The sequence below is a fragment of the Periplaneta americana genome, chromosome 13 (genome assembly GCF_040183065.1).
Source record: "Periplaneta americana isolate PAMFEO1 chromosome 13, P.americana_PAMFEO1_priV1, whole genome shotgun sequence".
Taxonomy (NCBI): domain Eukaryota; kingdom Metazoa; phylum Arthropoda; class Insecta; order Blattodea; family Blattidae; genus Periplaneta; species Periplaneta americana.
This window is the reverse complement of record NC_091129.1, coordinates 123,793,917-123,818,226: the sequence shown is the minus strand read 5'-3', so window position 1 is coordinate 123,818,226 and position 24,310 is coordinate 123,793,917. Positions and strand designations below refer to the sequence as shown.

The window sequence follows — 24,310 nt, the reverse complement described above, 5'->3', positions numbered from 1 at the left end:
AATATCTTAAATTATATCTTGATTTCTATAATTTACTGAGTGGCGGCTATATAGTATATGTTAGTGAAAACTATAAAACTTACATTATTAAAAATCTAACAATATTTTTATAGTTATTAATCAAATGGGGTTGGGCCTTTTACATATATTTAATGGCGGTATGGTGTAGATATTTATATGCGTCATTCTCTTCAGTATTGGCTCAAGAGAGCGCAAAAATTACAGTTCCTAAGGAAAGACCAAAAGATATTACTTACTGATAAAATAAGAGGCCTACAAGATTTTGTAGTCTCCCGATCATTTCAGCAAGATCTCTTAGCAGGATAAAATGATTTTATCCTCTACATTTCAAGGTAGTTTACAAAACATGCAGCAGCTATACCAAGCTGCTATGTCTATTGTTCGAAAACATAGCAAACCTGACATTTTTTTTAACTTTCACCTACAATCCACAATGACCTGAAATAGCTATTGCTTTACTCTCACATGAAAAACCGACTGATCATCCTGACATTGTTACTTGCATTTTCGCGTTCAAACTGAAAAACTGAAGGTGTATAGGTTCAATAAAAAGTATTCGGCATAAAAAACATTCAGAGGGAGTATGTTTCATTATTATGGAAGCAAATAACTTTCAGGATGTCTGGTATTCTGCATTGAAAATAAATCTGAAAAATGTTTATTTGAACATCTAATGAACTGCGTTTGCAGCATTTTCTGCACAAGCTACTAGTATGATTGAATTTCATTCATAAATACGTCATTTTGTGCCACTTTCTTGGTCGGAACTTGAATCTTGTTATCAAGGGTTGTCTGCACTCTATCAGAATATTGAATTTAATATTTAATTTTTAAGAGGTTATGGAATTAGTATAATTTCTTTGTCTTAATTGTCGCTATGTTATCTCGTCTGTTTTTAATTTATAAAAAAATGCATTAAGCAGTCATCAGTTTTGTGCGACAGTAGAAATTTAAAATGTTTGTTGTACCTTTCTAACATGGCACAGATGGCTTCATGAATGAAACTCTAAATATATAGGTAGCTATAATAGAAATTAAATTTCGATTTTCCTTTGTATTTAACTTTGATTTTAAAAAATATTTACATCAGGAATTACTACAGTAGTTGAATGTTAATTTGTATAACATGAAACTATAGAAGCATTTAGGTAGAAGTTTATAAATCTTTTATTTTTGACATATTTTTCGGTAAAAACCTCATAGCTAGGAGACATGATTCAAAGTTGCCCCAAATTTATGGCTAACTTAGTTGTAGTGGGTATACCTGTAGATTTGCATGTTAACTCAAAATCTTTGAAGCTAAGATATTGTAATGCCGATGAGTTTCTGTTTGGGTTCAATATTTGCAGTCAGGTCTGGTGTACGATGAGCTGTTTTCCAAGTTTTTCTTGGTTTTGAGGTCGCCCTTGTCTGATCTGAAAAAATACGCACCAAGATAATTCTCTTCACTGCAAAAATTTGAACATTATTGCAATAATTAGCTATCATGTCATAAAACTGTTGGGAATTAGTTTTGGTGTACATTGTACATCTGAAGACCTTAGTGTATGCCACTCTTGTAGACCATGTCGATGATATATTCTTCCACGGATTGTTGCCACCTGTAAAACCATACATACTACACCTGACATATTTGATTAAGTGTGGCAGTCAGTGCTTCGACGATGCCAGTGTTTATAAGAAAGGAGGTGTCAGTTCTAAGCTCCTCTGTAATGTACAAGTTGTGAAGCGTCATTGTCTCATTGTCTATTGTTTTTCATTGAAAGCTTAGTCATCAAAGAGTCAAGCCACTGGTCTTTGAATGAATGATTGCCTACCAGCCACAACAATGAAAAGTGTAGTGCCTTACCGAAACGAGATAGAAAACCCATTGCTTAATGAAAAATGTTTGTTTTAGTACCCCCTATCTATTGCATTCATTGGAGATTTATCTTTCGAAGAGGTGGAAAAATTCAAATATCTTGGAGCAACAGTAACAAATATAAATGACACTTGGGAGGAAATTAAACGCAGAATAAATATGGGAAATGCGTGTTATTGTTCGGTTGAGAAGCTTTTGTCATCTAGTCTTCTGTCAAAAAATCTGAAAGTTAGAATTTATAAAACAGTTATATTACCGGTTGTTCTGTATGGTTGTGAAACTTGGACTCTTGCTTTGAGAGAGGAACAGAGATTAAGGGTGTTTGAGAATAAGGTTCTTAGGAAAATATTTGGGGCTAAGAGGGATGAAGTTACAGGAGAATGGAGAAAGTTACACAATGCAGAGCTGCACGCATTGTATTCTTCACCTTGACATAATTAGGAACATAAAATCCAGACGTTTGAGATGGGCAGGACATGTAGCACGTATGGGCGAATCCAGAAATTCATATAGAGTGTTAGTTGGGAGGCCGGAGGGAAAAAGACCTTTGGGAAGGCCGAGACGTAGGTGGGAAGATAATATTAAAATGGATTTGAGGGAGGTGGGATATGATGATAGAGACTGGATTAATCTTGCTCAGGATAGGGACCAATGGCGGGCTTATGTGAGGGCGGCAGTGAACCTCCGGGTTCCTTAAAAGCCAGTAAGTAAGTAAGTATCTATTGTATTCTTCTGTAACATAAGTTTTGAATCATCTTGTATACTCTGATATAATTTATTAGTTCCTGCATTCACCCTTCTAAGCTGTACAGTGACAGTGAATAAAGATAGGCTGTTGTCATATTATAGAGTAATATCGCCTATCGTGAAAGAAAGCATATCATTTACATGGCAGAATTTTGAGGAACTCTGAGTTGAACTGAAGAAACCTTTTCATATACGAACTAATTAATGTTCACATATTAGACGCAGGACATATTTGATATTTAATCAGACTTTTTTACATTTTTCTATTTAAAAAGGATTAATAAATGAACATGCACTTGTCAGATTTAATTAACACCTACTCGTTCGCTCTATTTTATCTGTGTGTCCCTGATTAACTGATAGACATTATCTGTATATAAATCCATATGATCTTGGTTAAGTCGCATGATATCAGATGAAATATTTTTGTCGGTATTTCTGACGCTCTTTAATTTATTGCATCGTTGCTTATTGAAAGCCAGGTGTATACTGTATACTAACAGTATCAATAATTTTTTAAGAAAACAATGTATTGGATCACTTGTATTGTTGTATTCTTATGCCGTATGCAACACTTTATAAAATAATATGTTACTTTTACTAAAATATAGTAGGCCTACCTATTAAACCAAAATTGAGAACACCAAAAAATAAACTGTTTAAATATAAGATAGCTATAAAAAATCATGCTATGTTCGCTAACGTCAACTAAATAATAATAATATAATAATAATAATAATAATAATAATACTTACTTACTGGCTTTTAAGGAACCCGGAGGTTCATTGCCGCCCTCACATAAGCCCCCCCATTGGTTCCTATCCTGAGCAAGATTAATCCATTCTCTATCATCATATCTCACCTCTCTCAAATCCATTTTAATATTATCTTCCCATCTATGTCTCGGCCTCCACAAAAGTCTTTTTCCCTCTGGCCTCCCAACTAACACTCTATATGCATTTCTGGATTCACCCATACGTGCTACATGCCCTGCCCATCTCAAACGTCTGGATTTAATGTTCCTAATTATGTCAGGTGGTATAATAATAATAATAATAATAATAATAATAATAATAATAATGTAAATTTCTATGGCAAACATAATTTTGGACGAAAAATAATATATACATCTGCTTTACACGTCATGAAGGCACTTCGAGGAGTATGAAGATAAAGGCTTCATGTTTCCATGCCTCTGCACAAGAATCCAGATGGTATGCTCTTTAACCCCCGGGAAACACCTGGTACTTAATTTGACGGGAGGCTTAGTGGACCGCGGTGTTGTTCTGTAAGTTTTTGGTAACGATAAAAATCCCGTCACCACCCGGGATTGAACTCGAAACCTTCTAGTCCATAACCAGCCCTCTACTAACTACCACGGGACGTACAGAAACGAGTCCCAGAGAGCGCTTGTTATACGTGACGAACCTCAAGGAAGTTTGAAAGGCATTGCATGCGTGCAGTTCACCTCAGAATGTTGTGAACCAGTGAAGGAATTACTCATTCGTGCTTAATGTAGTGCAAGCTATTGTTTTTTTTTTTTCTCTAACGAGACATTGTTCGCAGACATCTGCAAAGGAGGGAACAAGTAATAGCTGACAATTTTGCGTTCGTTGTTTCCTTAAAATCTATAATAGAGGACCTTTAGTTACTTCTTTCGGGAAGGAAATCATGAGGTTTTCGATTGATTATTAAAATCCATCGCTCTCTTCCGAGTTTAAACCCACGAACTTTGGCTTTGTCATCGACATAGTCTGAGAGTTGGCGAGAGGGTCTCGTACTCTGAAGTTGCGCTTGGGCTGATTACCTGGTTAGATCATTTTGCGATCTTTTCTTTGACTGTAAAACGAATGTTGGTAGTTATCAGGTAGGACAGGGAGGAACCCTAAGCATTTTAGTCAAACTAGGCCTTTTGTTCACCCGATTTTGAATGAGTTGCGTGCCGATTGTGTTGTGGGGCTAAGCCGGCTTCATCCACCACAGTACGCCTTTCTCTGCAGCCGAACGCCACAATTCTAGTGGTGCTCTGAATACTTCATAGATGTATCTGAATCTCCATGTCCCCATCAGAGATGAGATCCTGGGGGACTTCGGTTCCGCTCTGCAGATCTCGGATTCGTATAGAATTCATTACACTGCCATATACCAATATTGGACAAAAATCGCAAAGGATACGACGATGACAGATAGCCGATTCGGTGCCGCATAAACAAAAGTGGCACCCTGTTTTCCGAAACGGAGATGATAATAAAAGGGAAAAAACAGAACTACCTCGAGCAAACCCTCACAAACTTGACTTTGTCCACCACAAATTACAGACGAATCAGTAAGTTACAAATCGAATTAGCGACTTAATTTTTAATGAGGAGCCTGAAGCTATCAGCACTAGATGGCAGTATTATCCAGGTGTCAATGTGATCGATGTGAGCACATGTGAAACAGAAGAGCAGTTGCAATATGGCGGCACCTCTGCACTAGTGTACCATTGTCGAGCAGCGCTCTGTTGTACGATTTCTCTGAACAAAAGGTCTGACAGTAAAAAATATTAATAAAGAAATGGTGAGCATTTCCTGTCTATTGGTTGCAGAAATTCTCTGAAAGGGGAACAAATATAGAATACCGATACCTGACTCGGTGGGCCAATGGACATTATGACGGGGATGATATGCTAGTCTGGTGCGTTATTATCCGCCTGAGACAAAGCGTGGATCAGTGTTTGGATCAAGTCTCCAGTGATATTGTCGTGCAGAGGTACCGCCATATTGCAACTGCTGCTTTTTGTTTCGCTTATACACACGTCGATAATACTGCAGTCTAGCGGTGATAGCTTCAATCGTCTCATTCAAAAATTGCAAGTCATTACTTCAATTTGTACCTTAATTCATGACTGTTCCTGCTCAACTCTGCCATCGCCGGAATTTTAACTAAGGTCCGCGATCATCGCTCAGCCAACTGAACTACCAAGACAACAAAAGTAAATGGTAGATAACTGCTCAGTTGTTAAATAACCGATTAAAAACTTCGGCTCCAATGATGAATAGTGCATTAGAAAGTAGTCTAAACAATGAAGACTCTCAAAATAGTCTACGTGGGATCACAATGAAATCAGAACTCTACCAGGGCATTTTTAGTCTTGGCAATAAAGCACTTAAATTGTCAAGAAAATAGGATACAGTATTCGTGTCTTTTATCTGGAATGTGTTCCTAATATGGCTCCGCTGACTATCTTGTTCGTACATATTTAATGTAATAATATAATTTCTAATGTCGACATGGTTATTTTCGAGTTTGTATACATCACGATATTCTAGATGCGAAGTTGTTTTGCGGTGAAGAATTAATCACGTCTTCTTATCTTGGATTAAGAAAGATGACGAAACAACATTGAAGTGACTATTATCTGGCGGGACCATAATGACTTGGAGACGAGTTTAGATAAATACGAAGAACTGGAAAAGTTTTTACGTTTATACGTCTGATACGCTGCTTATGTACGTTTTTACATATACAATTAAACATTTACAGTGTGTTACAATACAGTGCGAAATTGTACATACGTGCTTTCTTATTACAAACAATTTATCCTATTTATATGTTGGCGGTACGATACTTTTTCTAATTAGTTCACTTGGAATTTTAATGTTGAAGACCGAATATTCCGTTTGCAATAGTTAAAGTGTAGGTGGTGCTTACAGTAGTTACATGCACATTTCGCTACTGGTTTAAAAAAAAACTAATAACATTCCTGACAACTTTATTTTAAAAAGTCCTACATGGAGTGTTTCATTATTTAGGGTTTTAAAAATATGTCGTCTGCCCCAACACTTTTTGTCTTGCAAATCAAGATTTCAGGTATAACTCCATGTAAAGTTGATTTAATAATTTCGAGGGAAAAATTGTTCCGGGGCCGGGCATCGAACCCGGGATCTTTGGCTTAACGTACCAACGCTCTACCAATTGAGCTACCCGGGAACTCTACCCGACACCGATCCAATTTTTTCCCTCTATATCCACAGACCTCAAAGTGGGCTGACAACCGTCAAGCAACCAACTTCGAGTGCACACTAACTCCGTGTGACTTAAATTGTGATTTTCTGTTAACGAACAGTGACGTGTATTATGCAAATCAAGATTTCAGGTTGATTTGAATAATTTCGAGGAAAAAATTGTTCCGGGGCCGGGCATCGAACTCGGGACCTTTGGTTTAACGTACCAACGCTCTACCAACTGAGCTACCCGGGAACTCTACCCGACACCGATCCAATTTTTCCCTCTATATTCACAGACCTCAAAGTGGGCTGACAACCGTCAGATTTGCATAATACACGTCACTGTTCGTTAACAGAAAACCACAATTTAAGTCACACGGAGTTAGTGTGCACTCGAAGTTAGTTGCTTGACGGTTGTCAGCCCACTTTGAGGTCTGTGGAGGTGGGTAGCTGCTTTGAGGGCCTTTAGAACTGGTATGTGTGCTGTAATGGTTCTAGCACAGGAACCCTGTAATGTTATGGCAACGACTGTAATAAACATGAAGAGCAAAATGTTGGCGTGTTGTTAAATGTTCGTAAGTTTCGTCCATTCTTTTTCCTTTCATCTGTATATTTCACATTTTGCACCCACACTCGAATTCTCACAAAAAAATATAGTTGCCATGACTTATGCCATAACCCTCGTAGTAAATCAAGCAATATTCGTTCCGATTACAAGATCACTAGAAAAGAAATTCTCTCTTAGGCTGTTTGTCATGTCCAACATGAAACTTTATTACTTTCTGAAAGGATTGGGTGAGTCCATTTGTCTTATGTTTGTTCTATTTTAGATCCTAGCTAGCGTAGACAGCGTGACATAGGCCTACATAAAAGCTTATCATAACACAGCTACATGCGTAATTACTGCTTAATGGTAAGAAAATAAAACAGGTACACGTCATAATTTCATTTAATATAGCCTATTCGTTTTTTTATTTATTTTAGTAGGTTATTTTACGACACTTTATCAACATATTGGGATATTTAGCGTCTGAATGAGATGAAGGCGATAATGCCGGTGAAATGATCTGGGGTCCAGCACCGAAAGTTACCCAGCATTTGCTCATATTGGGTTGAGAGAAAACCTCAACCAGGTAACTTTCCCTGACCGGGAATCGAACCCGGGCCACCTGGTTTCGCGGCCAGACGCGCTAACCGTTACTCTACAGGTGTGGACTCCTATTCGTTTTGTAAATCCTAATAACAGATTATAATATTTCAGAATAAACGGGTTTAAGTAAGTTTTCAATTATTTTCGTCGGATGAAATGAATATAAGACAAGCTATTGACAAATAAAATTCTGACAGCTTTTCAATATGCACGTCTCCTCCCCCCCCCCCCATCCACCCTCCCACCGCCCGAAATCAGCTGAAATTTTTAGATTAAATGTTTTGAAAATATCATCTGGAATCATTTATCCTGAAACAATGTTAATATAAGATTTTCTTATGCACGTACTAAAATTTTCCAGTTTCTCGTCCAGCTCATGTGAAAAATTAATGAATGCCAATTACATTACGTAAGTTAAATTAGAGTTACGAAACTTTTTTACGGTCCGACTTCATGCACCGTAACGTCACTACACTCTAATGTGAGGTTGAAGTTAGGTGTGTGTTAATTTTATTCTTCCGAAGAATATTTTTCAACAGATAGGTACGTAAATGTAAGATCTCAAGAGCTTGCGCCTTTCCTTCCAGGTGCGCAATCTCCAGTGTTACGAATTTATTGTTATATTATTATTATTATTATTATTATTATTATTATTATTATTATTATTATTATTATTATTATTATTATTATTATTATTACATTTATAAGCTGTGTAGTTTTTCGCCGCTAAACAAACATTTTAAGCAAAATTGTTCTCTTCTTACTTAATTTCGACAGTCATCTGTATTCAGTAGTACCGGTAATTATTCTTTTCCACCGTTATCGATGTAACTCGATTGTATCTTTTCTCTGTGAACTCTTATTTTATGACTAACACAATGTTCCTTGCTTGCAGTGCTCTTATCATCTTCACATGCTTAATTAAATATAAATTTTAAAGAACATGTTCTTTCCCTACAATCATAGCGCCAAAAAATGTTTTGGCATGTCTGTCTGCCTAACTGCCTATGCACAACGATTTTTTTCCTCGAATTGAAATGATTTTCTTCATATTGAGTATCTGCGAATGGATTCATTCTGTAATTATGCACGTAAACTACACAGTTTTCCAAAATGATCAGGCTGCCAATAATTTTAAACCCGATTGTTTAAAAACCAATAAAGTTACAAGAAAGCGGATTAAATAATTATGTTAAATAAATTTTAATTTACACAAGCAGTCCTCAGTGGTCTTGCAGTTACCATAATATGCTGTCTGCTGGATCCGAAGTTCACGAGTTCAAACCCGGCCAAGAACGATACATTTAATATCATGACTTTCGCCGAGAGTGATGTAAAGCAAAGAGACATGTATGGCACGTGAAATAATTCTGTCCCTGATAGAGGGCTCCAGGCAAGATTTGTCGGGCTATTTTTCGCTCACGTTGAATTTCGACGCTGACTAACCTCTGCAGTTAAAAGCGTAGTTAAATTAAATACTACTGCTACTGTTGCTACTATTAATACTACGCTTCTACTACTGCTACTACTACGCTACTTCTGCTACTACTACTACGCTTTTACTACTGCTACCACTACGCTTCTATTACTGTTACTACTACTACGACGACTGCTACGCTTCTATTACTGTTACTACTACTACGCTTTTACTACTGTTACCACTACGCTTCTATTACTGTTACTACTACTACTACTACTACTACTACTACTACAACGACTGCTACACTTCTATTACTGTTACTATTACTACTACTACTACTACTACTACTACTACTACTACTACTACTACTACTACTACTACGCTTTTACTACTGATACTACTACGCTTCTATTACTGTTACTACTACTACGCTTTTACTACTGCTACCACTACGCTTCTATTACTGTTACTACTACTACAACGACTGCTACGCTTCTATTACTGTTACTACTACTACTATTATTACTACTACTACTATTACTAATACTACTACTATTACTAATACTACTACTACTACTACTACTACTACTACTGTTCTACTGCTACACTTCTACTACTACTACTACGCTTCTACTACTGTTACTCCTACTACTCTTGTACTATTACGCTACTACTACTACTACTATTACTACTACTACTGCTACTACTATTACTACGCTTCTTCTACTACACTTCTACTACTGCTGCTACTACTACTACTACTACTACTACTACTACTACTACTACTACTACTACTACTACTACTACTACTACATATTTTTAATCGTTTTACATAAGATAAAGTGGCAAATAAAACCCTCTGCAACGTTTTCTTTATCCATTACAATTTTCATCAAGACTGGGCCGGGGATCGAATCCGGGCCTGCTGGATAGAATACCGCCGTGCCAACAGCTTTAAATGCATGTATACAGTAGAACCTCACTAATTGGGAGAAAGCCCAGCCTAAATTGATAAAAGTCTTAATAAAGAGAATTTACTGGAAGAGGATTATTTGGACAATTATTTTAAAAAAAAGTAATGCTATTTTATAATTGTTTAATTACTAACTTAGTGTCCATTCTATTTTACAAATATATGCAACACAAAACATTAATTTATAAAAGAATGAGTTTGAAGTTCTCTAGGTCCAAATCAATTACTGCATAGAAAATGCATAGGCCTACTGTAACTAGCTTTGAAATTATCAGACAGTGAGAGGTACCGGTAAGTATTGTTTGCGTCTGTTTGCGATGCTGTTCTTTATGTACATCATGACGCATTTCTTTCAAAGTAAGATAAAATTTCTGACAGTTTGGATTACAGTCCACAAATTCAATTAATCCTTATAAATTTCTCATCACTCAATATCACTGGAGCGTAAGAGCAAAAGTAGAGGTGAAACGTGAGTAGAGATAGCACGAAAACGAGTGCTGCCTTACGCTAATATTCCTTCTCTCGATTTTAGTTAAAATGAAAAGGGTAACCGGTATAGAGAAAATGACACTATTACTTTTACTTGGGGTAAAACTCTGCTTTTAATATGATGACGTGTAACATTTTTACGTGAAGGTATGGTCCATTTATTATAAATATTTTTATTCTGTTAGTTTTACATAGCTGGAGAATTACTGAGTTTAATGAATAATAATTATAGCGAAATTCTGAATCCATCAGAATTACTGTAAGCAGGCCTTTGCTATTTCTACGCATTCACGAATTCATGAAATAAGCCTATTAACCCCTGAAAGACATTTTTAGAAACTATAGGCTATATTACAATTATTTTCCTGAAAGTGTGAAAATATTACAATTTAGATAAATTACCTGCATACCGTATTTCTTGTCCAATACTAAGATCGTATCTTCAATTTTCCGGATCATGTTTACAAAATTCTTACGGAGAACTGCAGTCTCAAGTTCTTCATCACTGAAATACATTGAGTATTTGTTATGTCAAAGGGTTCTATAAAAATAATACTCCGTAATAAATAGAACTTTGTGACATTGTACGAGATTTATAAACTGCCCAAGAAAACTCAACAATGAAGATAAACAACTTCGTATAATATAGTAAATTACCAAGATTCAGTTACGTCAACAAAGAGGGCAGCCAGTCTAATAATACAATAATTATAATCCAAGAAACAACGCAGATGATTAATAGACATAAAACCGCTATGACTTGCTTTAATCCCACCCAATGTGGACGGCGTCTAGGAGGAGCGTGACTTTCAGGAGCAACATCGACGCTGACGTCAGTCATAGTGGTTTCAGTTTCCATCATTGCACCAAAGATACAGAACAAAATAATAAAATTAACATGACCAACTTTGATTTTCACAGATGATCGGGATATTTAATTGGCGTATACACGTAATGACGTGCAAACGCAGAGCTGTGTCATTGACAAAATTTTGCAACAGTGACTGAATCGGACTGTCTTGTCCCTACACGATAAATGTTGCACATTGTGCGCTTTTCTTCTTCTTCTTCTTCTTCTTCTTCTTATTATTATTATTATTATTATTATTATTATTAATTGGCGTATACTATAAGTGCCTTCGTTTCGTTGCTGAGACATTTACTTAGTTTAATATTATTATATATGGCAATTTATACAATCAATGCGGCCTACGTTAACTCTGTATACCGTAAATAGAGGAACTCTATTCAATACGAAAACAATACGCTATTTGTGGTTTGTTTATTCAGTATTATTGAATCAAAACTGGCGTAGCCTAAATGTTGTTGTACATAAGTCTGGAAGGTTGCTGACCTTCGCTCTATATGTTTAACGGTATTACAACATTTATACAAGCGCGATAGGGGATCCGTTTAGAAGTCAGATTAGAGTAAACGATGTGGTTTCTCTCTCAGGTATATTAAGGACTACATTATCTGCAAATACCTCATTAGTCATCACGGTGCCTCGCCACAATGCTGAGAGTCATCTGTGTGCTGGGTAAGTAACAACAACATTGTTGCGTACAAAACCGGTGAACGCTAGTTTACACATTTCGATGGCTGAGAACCAGACTAAGTCCAAATTTTTATAAGAAATAAATCTGTGTTTCATTGTGTTCCATGTCCTTGTCAGCAAGTATAAATCGAACAAAATTGTAATATCCCTCTTCATAAGGTTGCTATGAAGCTATTCCAAATTGTTTCACGAAGCTTTGAATGTTAGAAGCTTAAAACAGCTCTCCTGAAAAAAAAAAAAAAAAAATAGTAAAATGGACTTGGAACAGTCTGGTTCTGAGCCATCGATTTATATTTAGAAAAGTGGTTCTCCACATTTCCCGTTAACATCCTTCCATTCATTTTCAAAATGTGCTTCCACACTGAAAAAAAAAAAAAAAAAAAAAAAAAAAAAAAAAAAAAAAAAAAAAAAAAAAAAGTTTTGCTTTATGCAGGTATGTTTTAGCCTATCTTACGTACGCTCTTGTGACTAAAGAGAAAATTAGGCTGTGACCATTAGTGAAACTTCAATATTCTACCACGCCACACACGGAACTGGTTCTGATTTGCATTGCGTTGATCAAAATGAAAGTAGGAGATGGAGTAACTTTAATACACATGCAGCACGTGTTAAGTACGGCATTAATAATTATTCCGTAAGGTATAGGCTACATTTTTTATTACTTACCGGTATACATTCGTTTCTTATATTTCTTAAAATAATGTTTGTGTAATGTTACTTTTCATTTGTTTTTATTTATGTAAACAGTGATGCATAACGGGGCCAACACAAAAAATTATCTTCGCACACAGTCAACTCTATATTTACATTGGTTTTGAGTGATTTATTAAAAAATATACGTATTAAACGAATTATCATTGTACCAAAAACGGATGTTTAATTGTTCTATCTAAAATGTTATGTAGACCTACTGATTTAAACTAGGTTGCATCGAGCCCTTAAAATCTGTTTGGTAAAAGATAATGCTCTGGCTAGAAACTTTAATGGCTGTGATGTAATGATGGTTCATCACAAGATACAAACAAATTCTTGTTACTTTTCATTCCATTTTTTTAATTTTCTTCTAATTAATCATGTTTTAAAAGTCTCTGAACCAACACCCGCAACTTTACAAAAAAGTCTTTCTCATGCACCAGGTGAAGAACCACCTGTTTATATTACACTACAAAAAATTATCGAGGAAAATGTGACTTCGTCATAGAGTACAATAATTAATATCTTTGTTTAACCGAAAGATATTTGACAATTAATTTCTATTTTAAACAATTCATATATAAATGATGCATTGTTGATTCTAAGTCTAGACTGGACTTATATTCTTATAAAATCTGTGACACATTAGTGTAGACCTGTATTAAATTATTCCTACATTTATTCATAATATTTGACTCAAACTTTGGAATATTGATTGTTATTTCTTCTTCTGTTATCTCTATTTGTTGATTTGTGCTGATGTTATGATATTTGATTGTAGGTAATTAATTTCAGCAGTTTAAATTTTGTCTCGCGTTATAGACACGTGTCTAAAGCGTCATATGCCTTAAGCCTTGGTTTTTCTGAGCTGACGCATGTGACGTGTGAGATGCGAGGTGGCGCACAGTGTGCAGTTTTCCTAATCTAGGTGGACGAAAATCAAATTTCAACTTGTTAAGCGTTGGACACAGAAATAGATGAATATGAATTCATGTTCTTTAATATTTGGAGAATGTTGTGAGGAATAACTTTTACTGTTTTATCAGCGGCAAGATATTTTTAGAACAGTACAAACAATGAGTTCTCGCTCCTGTTCAGTCGTAGAACTAGAAAGAGAGGCTTACTATTTGCGTGAAAAAGAGCCAATTATTTATTAGTGATTTATTGTACTGTGAGATATGGAATCTGTTCAGAAAGGTACGTTCTTACCAATGTAACTTCAATGTCAAGTTTGTAAAGTATTTTTCTTCTTACACCAGGATTTAAATATTAAAGTTGAAAAAAATATTTGTTTAAAATTCTCAAATATAGGCCGGTTACAACAATTCTTCTACCATTTAATACAACATCATTTACAGAGTTGAATCCTTGTTTTAAAGTTTGTGCGTTCTTGCGCATTTATCAATAATTATTTTTTTCAGTGGTGGGGCTTACGGTAACGCGGCGGCAACTGTTCCATGTTTGGCTTAACGGCAGAAAATAATCACGGGCTAAGGAAGTTTTTAATCACTGTGTGAGTCTTTTAGGCCTGCAATATTATTCACATTACATCGAACATAGGTTAAAAATATATTGGACATTTTTTTTTTTGTAATCTTAACAAACGCACCTTGGATCAGAACGCAAATTTACTCGTAGTAGCTGAACAAAATTAATAACTTCCTGCATTCTAACGGACTCTTACGAAACTTTGTACAGTCCTTACAGGTGGCATATATTTGTTGTGTAAAAACTCTGATTACGTTTGCACGAGAAAATTACTCCATTATAATGTGTGCATTTTAGACAGAACTTCAGGGGCGTATATTGCGGGTGATCAAGGTGTGCGCTGGACACCCTGTAAATTCGGTAATTTCATTTTTTATTTTAAGTTGTTTTATATAATGCAACAATAATTTTAATTTATCACAATTTAAATGCGTGTTAATCTCATTTTTTCAGTTGACGTATATAGTTCAAGACTAATTTTAATTTATTACCATTTAAATATTTTAAATGCCTGCTGGTTAAATGTGCACACCATCCCCAGAACGGCTTTCGTTTTATAACGTACGCTCTGCCTGACGAAGTGGGATGAGTTCTGGTCTGGTTGCCCTGTCGGTACAAAAGAACATCCCCTGCTGAGAGTTACTGCTATAATTCTCTGCGCGCGCAAGGTGGCATGGTGGGGATACTCGCTTCTCTCAAGCTCGTAGGTCGTCCTGTATACAGGCAGCTCAACTTGTCAATAGCGTTACAAAATATTGTGTTTGACGTGTGTGTTTACGTGAATTTACTCTGTTTAGGTTTTACTAGGGTTCATAGTTGTGTGCCAGCGCAGGTGAACAATTTAAATTACTTATTTAATGATAATAGCACTTGCAAATGTACACTGTAAAAGATCTTTTGCAAAAGCCATTCTCTCCTCGCCCACTAGGAAATTACATATAGTGAATAAGGGTAGACCTACCCCGCCACTTCTGAATTTAGTGTAACAATATAAAACAAAAAGCGAACAATACATTAGACATTTTTCTATTTCACAATATGAAATTGTAGAATAGTTAGCGAGTTGCGGAACTTCAAACAGGTTATTTTGTTGGCCATGGTTATTGTTTGATCATAAATAATGCAATTTTGAATAACGTTATTTGTAGTTGCCTCCTTTCTCCGGCATTTGCAGGGCAGTCATTGAAACAAGGTGATTAAGTTTTAAGAAGTTGTGGTGCAAGTACTTCGAATAATATTTAAATGTCATTTTCTTTTAATTTCATATCATTTTTCCATTAGTTTAAGGACATTTTAATGATAATTTAAGTAGATTTTTAGGTAAACAACATCCACCCCATAGTTATTATTTATAGTAGTAGGTTATTTTACGACGCTTTATCAACATCTAGGTTATTTAGCGTCTGAATGAGATGGTGATAATGCCGGTGAAATGAGTCCGGGGTCCAACACCGAAAGTTACCCAGCATTTGCTCATATTGGGTTGAGGGAAAACCCCGAAAAAAACCTCAACCGGGAATCGAACCCGGGCCACTGGTTTCGCGGCCAGACGCGCTGACCGTTACTCCACAGGTGTATTATTTATAAATAATACTAAATTATATATTAAAAATGGCAGTTAATGTTGACCCGATATTTCACTTAGGCCTATAATAATTGTGCGAGATAGACCAACTATATATTTTTAACAGAACACCCAAACTCCAGGTTCAGCATACGCCACTGAATAACTTCCCTCCTATCTGTAAGATTTTTATGAACATGGTATTCCAGGTGTTCTGATTACATTAGTGAACTCAAAAGACGGAGAATTCAACATTTCACTAATAATTTGAAAGTGTTAATTTGAGGGCTGCAAGGTTTTTTTTTATATATGTGAATGCTTTCAGAAGCAGTTAGTTTTACAGCTTTCTCTTCTGATTTAGTAGTGCTGCTGGTTATTTAAAAGGGAAGGAATATGCTTTGAATGCTGTGAATCATTAATTACTTATAAATTATTACAGTATCTCAAAAAATAACCCCCTGAAATTAATGGCATTACTTACGATTCACTCTGTATGTATATCACGCATTACTGCAGGAATATCGAAGAGATACAGAGTATTTGTATGACGACACTATGTTGTTGTTGTTGTTGTCTAGTACCTTGCATCTGGCAATGAAGCCATTAGCAGTCGTGCTTTCCAATACTTCTGAACTGTAGTTTCTTCTGATCTTAATGCTTCACAGGTCTTCAAGTGATCTTCATTCATTTCTGCTGGATCATTACACAGGACACATATTGGTGAAGCTGAGATACCTATTCTGTAGAGATGACTTGCTAGACAGTCATGATTTGTCAATAGTCTGAAGGCTGCAACTGCTGTTTTCCTTGGTCTCTGGGGGATTATATCTGGGTTGGAAAGTAGTGTAATCCATTTTTTGTCTTTAGCATTTGATTCTATTTCTTGTAGGTATGAATGAGAAAATTTTGTAGTGATCAAGTGTTTGATTGAGGAATATGAGTCCTCCCGGCTAGGTCCGAAGGACCCGTTGACCAACGACAGGTGCGGTCCCCCTTGCATAATGGGGTTTAAGTCGGGTGATGTAACTGCCACAGTGTAAAAACTGGTGCCCGTTAAGAAAACAGTTACATGAAAGCCACAACATACATGACGACACTATTGATCAGCACATTTGATTTTGTGATCAGCTTCACTAAATAAATTTTAAACTTTTACTGCCGGTATGCTTTTGGCATCTTATTTTACTTCCGGTATGCCATACCAGCTCAATTCGATCACTGGGGAAGAGCGTAAAATGAATAAAAGGAAGTGTATGTAGTATAATTGACATTTGTTTATTTTTTTATAAGTGCTTATTTTGCTTGACGTAGTTTTCACATAATGGATGATGACGATGATGGAGAGAAAGATGAGATATAATACAAAGATTAAAAAGAAGTTGGTGATGGAGACTTAAGACTAAGACTAAGATGATGACGATGATGACGGAGTGATCTCAGGTAAACGGATGAACATTTTTTTCACCACAAATTTCACTTGGGTTGTCATCAAATTATCTGTCCTTATACTGCTTGTTTGAGGCTTGAAAGTAATGTAATTTTCCCTAAGATAGGTTACTAGCCTTATCGTTAGGTAGTCCAGTAGTGGGGCTGCCACTTTAGATTGTATACATTAAATAAAATATTAAAAGATTTTGGGATGGAAATTTCAGCACAAAAATCAAAAGTAATGGCATTTTTAGGACAAGACCCAGTCAGAAGTAAGATAATACACAATAACCAATGCCTCGAACAAGTGCAAAATTTCAATTATCTGGGTTGTGAAATATCTTATCAAAATGAAAAAGATGTGAACAAGAAAATTACCAAATTTACACAAATTCTAGGAATAATAAACAGTGCATCAAAAGCTAAATTAGTACAAAAATCTAAAAGAATAAAAATATATAATACACTAGCATTACCCACCCTTTTATACGGAAGCGAGATTTGGTCATTAAAGAAAAAAGACATGAACAGAATCAAAGCAACGGAAATGAAATTTTTGAGGAGGACAGCAGGATATACTCTTTTAGACCGAAAAAGGAATGAAGAAATTTTAGAACAATTAGAAGTAGAGTCAGTAGAAGAAAAAATCAGCAGATACAAATTCAATTGGCTAGATCATGTAAGAAGAATGGAAAATTCAAGAATCCCAAAAATTATTATGCAATATAAACCTAGAGGACATCGTCGACCAGGAAGACCTTTAAGAAGACTGCTAGATGGGGCCGAAACAGGTCTACAGAGGCCTAATTCGTGAAGGATGATGATGATGATGAAATTTCACTTGGCTTTGATGAGATCTGAAACCAGTGGAAGTACTCAGCTGTCTGTAGACGTGTTGCTTAAATGTAGTGTGGGTTTGTAATGTTTGTTTACAGTGTTAGTGGGACTGGCTGCCAGCAAGACTGCGCCACCAGTCGGAGGCACTGAGTTGAGGCACAGCAGAGACACCAGGGCCCTTTTTAGGCGGAATGTCTGCAGCTCCGAGGATCCTGCCCCACTTGGTCGCGTGGACACGACGGAGCGTCTACGGCAACTCCGAGAGCGCATGGTGGAGGCAAATGTGTCAGCATACATAATCACTTCACAAGACGAGCACCAAGTAATTGTTGGCAGATGTTTGTTGAAACGGCTGTCCCTGTTGTTCACAGTAACCATACATAAATCCCAAGGAGTTCATGTCCCGGAGTGTAATAATTCTGCAGTGCCTGGGAAAAGTGACATAAGTCAGTTTCCACAAGCCTTTCATGATAATTTATTGACAACTTACGGAACATCTGCTCGCTTGGAAAAAGAGACATAAGTATTTCTCCCATTACAATAATTCATACATAAAAAAATCAAATTGACATAAACCAGTGTAAGTTGTCAATAAATTATCAAAAAAGGTTTCTGGAAACTGACTTATGTCACTTTTCCCAGGCACTGCAGAATTAGTGTTGTGGGATTTAATCGATTAATCGATCAATTTCTGTTTATAAGATTAATCGATCAAAAATATTTAATCGAATAATCGAGTCGATTAAAATTAATTGGTTGCAGTCGATATTAATTATTATTTTTTTTAATATAAACTCATACTAAAAATTCCGACAATATTCCTCTCTCGGAAATTGCTTACTTAAAAGCAAAATAGTACTGTTGTTTTCTAACTGCAAAGCAGGTAGCTTAGGCAAAATTTTGCACAAACACTTCAGAAAGAGACGGAGATATGAGGACAGTGACCTAGTCTACCTCTATTGAAAGTTGAAACACAATGCGAAACACTTATTAAGTTTTATGGTTTTCCAAGAAAACTTCCACCTTGTTGTCAGCTCATCTTCTTAGCATATGAAATATATACTTTTCTGAGATTCGTCCCCCTCAACCCTTATAAAATAGCCATGTCTACACTGTGTGCAAGTGAGAGTGTAACTACCTTGTTCTCTTTCTAAAATCTGGTAATTCGATTACAATAGGGACCAGTCTTCTGTTTCGACCAGTTGTACTGAGTTTGTATATGAAGATTGTGTGTTTAGTTTGATAAAGAAAAAAAATAAGTTTTCTCTGGTCTGTGAAAAATGTGAATTCCATTATGTCATATGAGAATTTGAGAGGTAAACTCGGTGAAACGTTTGAATTTAAATTGATCGATCATGGAGAAGTGCTTGACAGAAAAAAGAAAGGGTTTTTCGTGTTTAGTGATGGAGGAAACGTTGTTACTAAATATAGAGTGGCACTTAATTCGGAGCATGTGAATGCACTATCTATGTAGACCCACCCCCATAAGAAGAAATTTAAATGGGACGAATCTAGTAACTTAGACGTCATGCAATGGGATCTGCTAATTCAATTCACTTCTCACCCATCTCTCTGGAAACTATTCATTTAGATATGCTTTGGTTGGACTGATATAATTTGGTGAGGCACTATCTTGATGAAAAATGTATCTTTGTGGTATCCAGAAGGTTGCAAAATTTCATAGCATATTTAGGTAGGTACTATGCTCTCTCTGTGACTGTGGCTCTTACGAAGAAGGAAGGCCTAATAACAGAATCTGAGGTCAGAGCTTACCACACATTCTATTTTGGGCTGTCGCACTAATGTTCCATTACCACATGTGAGTTTTTTACGTTCACAAATTCTACAGTCATGGCAGTTCACTTTACTACAAGTGTGAGAGGAGGCTTCATCAAAGAATGTAACACAATTGAGAAATGCTTTCTCATCATCTGTCAGAGATAGCATTTCTGTCAATATGTTTGGTCATGTGCTGCACATACACACTAATATGTATGTAGAAATTCGACGGTGTTTTGGTAAAGGGACATAAAGTCATAAAAATCGAGTTTTGAGATAAATAAAAATAAAAATTTGGACCCTTATTGCAAATAATTTTCTACACAAATAAAATACATCAAATGCTAGTATTATTTTATTTTTTGCACACCCATTTATAGAGTTTAACTTTTGTATTTACCTGGAAAACAAAACTTTATTTGCACAAAAAATTACTTAACCCTCTTTACCTGAACACCATGAAATTATATTCTATTTAGTAAATCTTGAAGAGGTTTGTAATAAACAACGAAACAACGTTATTCTAGCATTATTAATTTAAGAAATATTTACATTTCTTATTTGTAGTAATTTCACCAGACACAGTGTATATGCAGCTTTTGACATAACGGTACACAAATGTCTCTTTCATGTGCTTATCATATCATCTTTATGAAGGGAATGAGATTTTTGCTATAGAAATTTATTTTATAAAAGACACATTGTTATTATAATAGCCTACATGTATAGGCTTTTAATTGACATTGTTTTGGTTTTAAAGTTCTTCTATATTTATTTCTAATTAAAGTCTCAAATTTGATTAGAGTGAGTATGTATCCAGTCATGATCAACGCCGGGCTTATATATCAGGGTTTTCTGGCAGTGCCGGTGATGCTGTTGTCACTCTTCACTCTGCTGCCCTTTGGACAGACAGTCGATACTACCTCCAGGCTGAGAATCAGCTTGACTGCAATTGGTTGCTCATGAAGTCAGGTTTCAAAGAGGTAAGAGGTGCAGGAGAGTTACTTCTTGTGGTTTGAGATATAGTACTACTTTGAACTTTTGGGATAACTGATCATTAAATGATTACCAATGTAGAGTTCATTATATTTTAATGTTATAGGCCTGCTGTATTCATGTTTCTTCTAGAATTCCTACTTTTAACTACCGGTACAATAAATCATATAATAATGGACTAAATCAGCTTGCAGATCATCCATGATGTCGATGTTGTTAATTACATAATAATGATGTTGATGATAATGTTGAAGATTATTATTTATTATTGTGTCGGCTATAATGAAAAAATTATAATGACAGTTAAGGTGATGATGGTAATGGCAATTGTGATAATTATGATCATGGTGATAGTGATGATGATGATGATGATGATGATGATGATGGTGACAGTGATGATGTTATGTGATAATGGTGCTGTTTGATGGTGGTTGTGGTGGGGTGATAAGAATTCTGGTTTCATAGAGGTAAGAAATCTCCCACCTTCTTTTTTTTTTTTCCTACTCTGTGCACCATGTAAAATAATAATTACTGTATTTGGTATGAATATTAGGCCTACATATTTTCATTGTATTGTTTGATCTTAAAAAAAGTCTATATTTTATAATAATTATACTGATTATGTTTCATCAGTTTGAAAATTTTACGAGATAGGAATTTTTATTGCAGATTGGTAGACAAAAGTGATACCGGTAGTTAACTGATTAGAAAATTAAGTGTCGATAGTCCTGTACTAAAAACGTAAAATGTTAAGATTACTGGTAATTATATATTGTCAGTTTACAAGCAAAATATATTAAGTAAAAAAAATATTACTTGTGAGGCAAAGGCATTTGAAAGTTCTTTACAAAACTGATTTTTCTCAAAATATTATTTTTGGTACCGTAAGTTGTTTCTCTTTATGTGTACCAGTATTTAATTTCATAATTCTAAGTTTATGTGTACAGCTGTCAAAAAAAAAAGTGGCCGCACTCGTGAACAGCGAATATTTTCGAAGTCCACTTTGGGTCGCGACGATGTTACACGATGCATGTGCTTGTACAAGCAGTTCCGGAACTATGAAAGTGTTCCATATCTGCTCCTCGCAGACCAGCGGTAGAGTGCTTGTTTAATGATTCAAAGGTTCTGGGTTCGCGCCTTCTTCAAGTTTTCATTTTATTTTTTAATTGTTCTTTAGCGATGTAAATGATATTCAAATTATCATTTATATCCAGTTATCGTTCTTGATGGATATCACGTTATTTATATTTTGTTATCGTTCTTTAGAGATATGAATAAAATTCAAGTCATCATTTGTATTCTGTTATCGTTTTATAACGATATGAATAATAATTATTACTATTGTAGCTACAGTATCTCCAATTGGGGTTAGCCCTATTTTACATATGTATGTTAGGGCTATAGTTTTATACACAAAAAAGATAAGCATAAAGAGAAATGGAAAAGAAAATTAAATTAGCTTACGCGATGTAAACAAAACATAAACAATCCGTAAATTAGGCATTGCGATTGCAAAACAAATATCAGTTATCAATTTTAAACATACAAAAACATTAACAACACACATACGTAACATTTCTATAACACAAATATGCAGCTTTCCGTACCATACATCATAAATTAATACACAATAGTCACACAAACACAATCAAACTATAATTACGACATTGCGACGACATCAAGCATCCCATAACTGACTCACATACATAACAAATCAAGCATCCGTTGCAACACATACACTTCAACATAGTAACCACACTTTTAAAAGTTACAAATTTGGCTCCAAGAGGAATAAATAGGACACTGTTACTAATTACTATTCTTCTACAATTTCTTAAATACATCTGTAATAAATCTGTGAAATTCCGATATGAATAATATTCACGTTTTTTATATTGTTATCGTTCTTTAGCGATATAAATAATATTCAAGTTATCATTTATATTGTTTTCCTTCATTAGCATTATAAAATAATATTCAAGTTATTTATATTGTTATTGTTCTTTCGCAATATAAATAATCTGTATTTTATGTAGGTAATTATTATAACACAAATAAACATCTTTCTTTGTAAAATAGGTTATTTTATTTAGATAATTAAATATGTATTATATAATATCTTATATTAATTAAACAAACCGATATTTATAATTTATATTGTGTTATCGTTCTTTAGTGATACTGTATAAATAATATTCAAGTTATTTATATTGTAATCGTTCTTTAGCGATATAAATAACATAAATTTAATATTAGGTTTGGAAAAATCCAGTTGCATAATACTGCTATTAGTTTTTCTTTTTGTATTATTACATTATACTATCTTGAACCACAATAAAATGAAAAGGAGTAACGAGGAATTGAACCTGAGACGTTGACATCTAAATTCCGACGTTCGTCCGCTGAGCTACGAGGGCGAAAGTGTGGAAACATTTTCGGAAAAATTGGCCCAATCACACTCTAAGATTTTCTGATGATTCGTAGAAGCTAGTCCAGGATGTGGGGGGCAAAGGCTAATTGAGATTTCCCGATCTCTGATAGGGTCAAACATCCTGATAGAATTAATATTTAACCCTTGCCGTGACTTTCGGTGAAGTCCGGAGGGCCCAATTAGTCAAATCCACTCTCCTCATCTCCACGCTTGGGCCCCCTGGAATTTAATAAGATGCGAAAGAGATAGTGGTGTGCGGAAAGCAACGGGATGTTACCGCATTTAGGCCTATCCTTCCCAAGAAAAACTGAAAACATGAACAAAGGAAGCTTTAAATAGAAGAAGAAGGATCTTCTGCGGACCTCTGGAAAAAGAACTAAGGAAGAGACTAGTGAAGTGCTTTGTGTGGAGTGTGGCATTGTATAGGGAAGGAACATGGACATTACGACAAAATGAAGAGAAACGAATTGAAGCATTTGAAATGTAGATGTGGAGAAGAACAGTGCGTGTGAAGTGGACAGATAGAATAAGAAATAAAATTGTGTTTGAAAAAGTGAGTGAAGAAAGAATGATGCTGAAACTGATTAGAAAGATAAAAAGTAACTGGTTGGGTCTCTGGTTGGAAAGAATAATAGACGACATTAGGATATGTGGATCATATGCGGAGACTAAGAGGAAGGCAGAAAATAGGAAAGATTGGAGATTGCTGGGTTTGCAATGAAAGACCTGCCCATGGACAGAACACTTATGTATGTATGTTCAGAATGCCTGGAATATCGTGTCTAAAAACAGTCGCTATTTGCAAAGACTAGTCAATTCCATGCCCACTCGACTGCAAGATGATCGAGATAAGAGGAAGATAGACTAAATATTCAATTGTGGCTTT

General features: G+C 35.3%; 1 protein-coding gene and 1 long non-coding RNA gene across 2 annotated transcripts in view; one reads left to right on the top strand and one right to left on the bottom strand.

Annotated features, from left to right (window-relative positions):
* LOC138712353 (xaa-Pro aminopeptidase ApepP-like) overlaps positions 1-24,310 on the top strand; it is a 61,931-nt gene that overhangs the window by 8,825 nt on the left and 28,796 nt on the right. The window contains exons 2-4 of the mRNA XM_069844017.1: positions 12,106-12,190; positions 18,317-18,540; positions 20,801-20,980. Coding sequence (XP_069700118.1) covers positions 12,166-12,190; positions 18,317-18,540; positions 20,801-20,980 — 429 coding nt within the window. The 5' untranslated portion in view covers positions 12,106-12,165. The remainder of the gene's footprint in view (positions 1-12,105; positions 12,191-18,316; positions 18,541-20,800; positions 20,981-24,310) is intronic.
* LOC138711604 (uncharacterized) lies at positions 731-11,579 on the bottom strand. The gene is made up of 3 exons (XR_011335408.1): positions 11,308-11,579; positions 11,053-11,155; positions 731-1,436 (listed from the first exon to the last, which is right to left on the bottom strand). It is a non-coding gene; the product is annotated as an uncharacterized lncRNA (long non-coding RNA).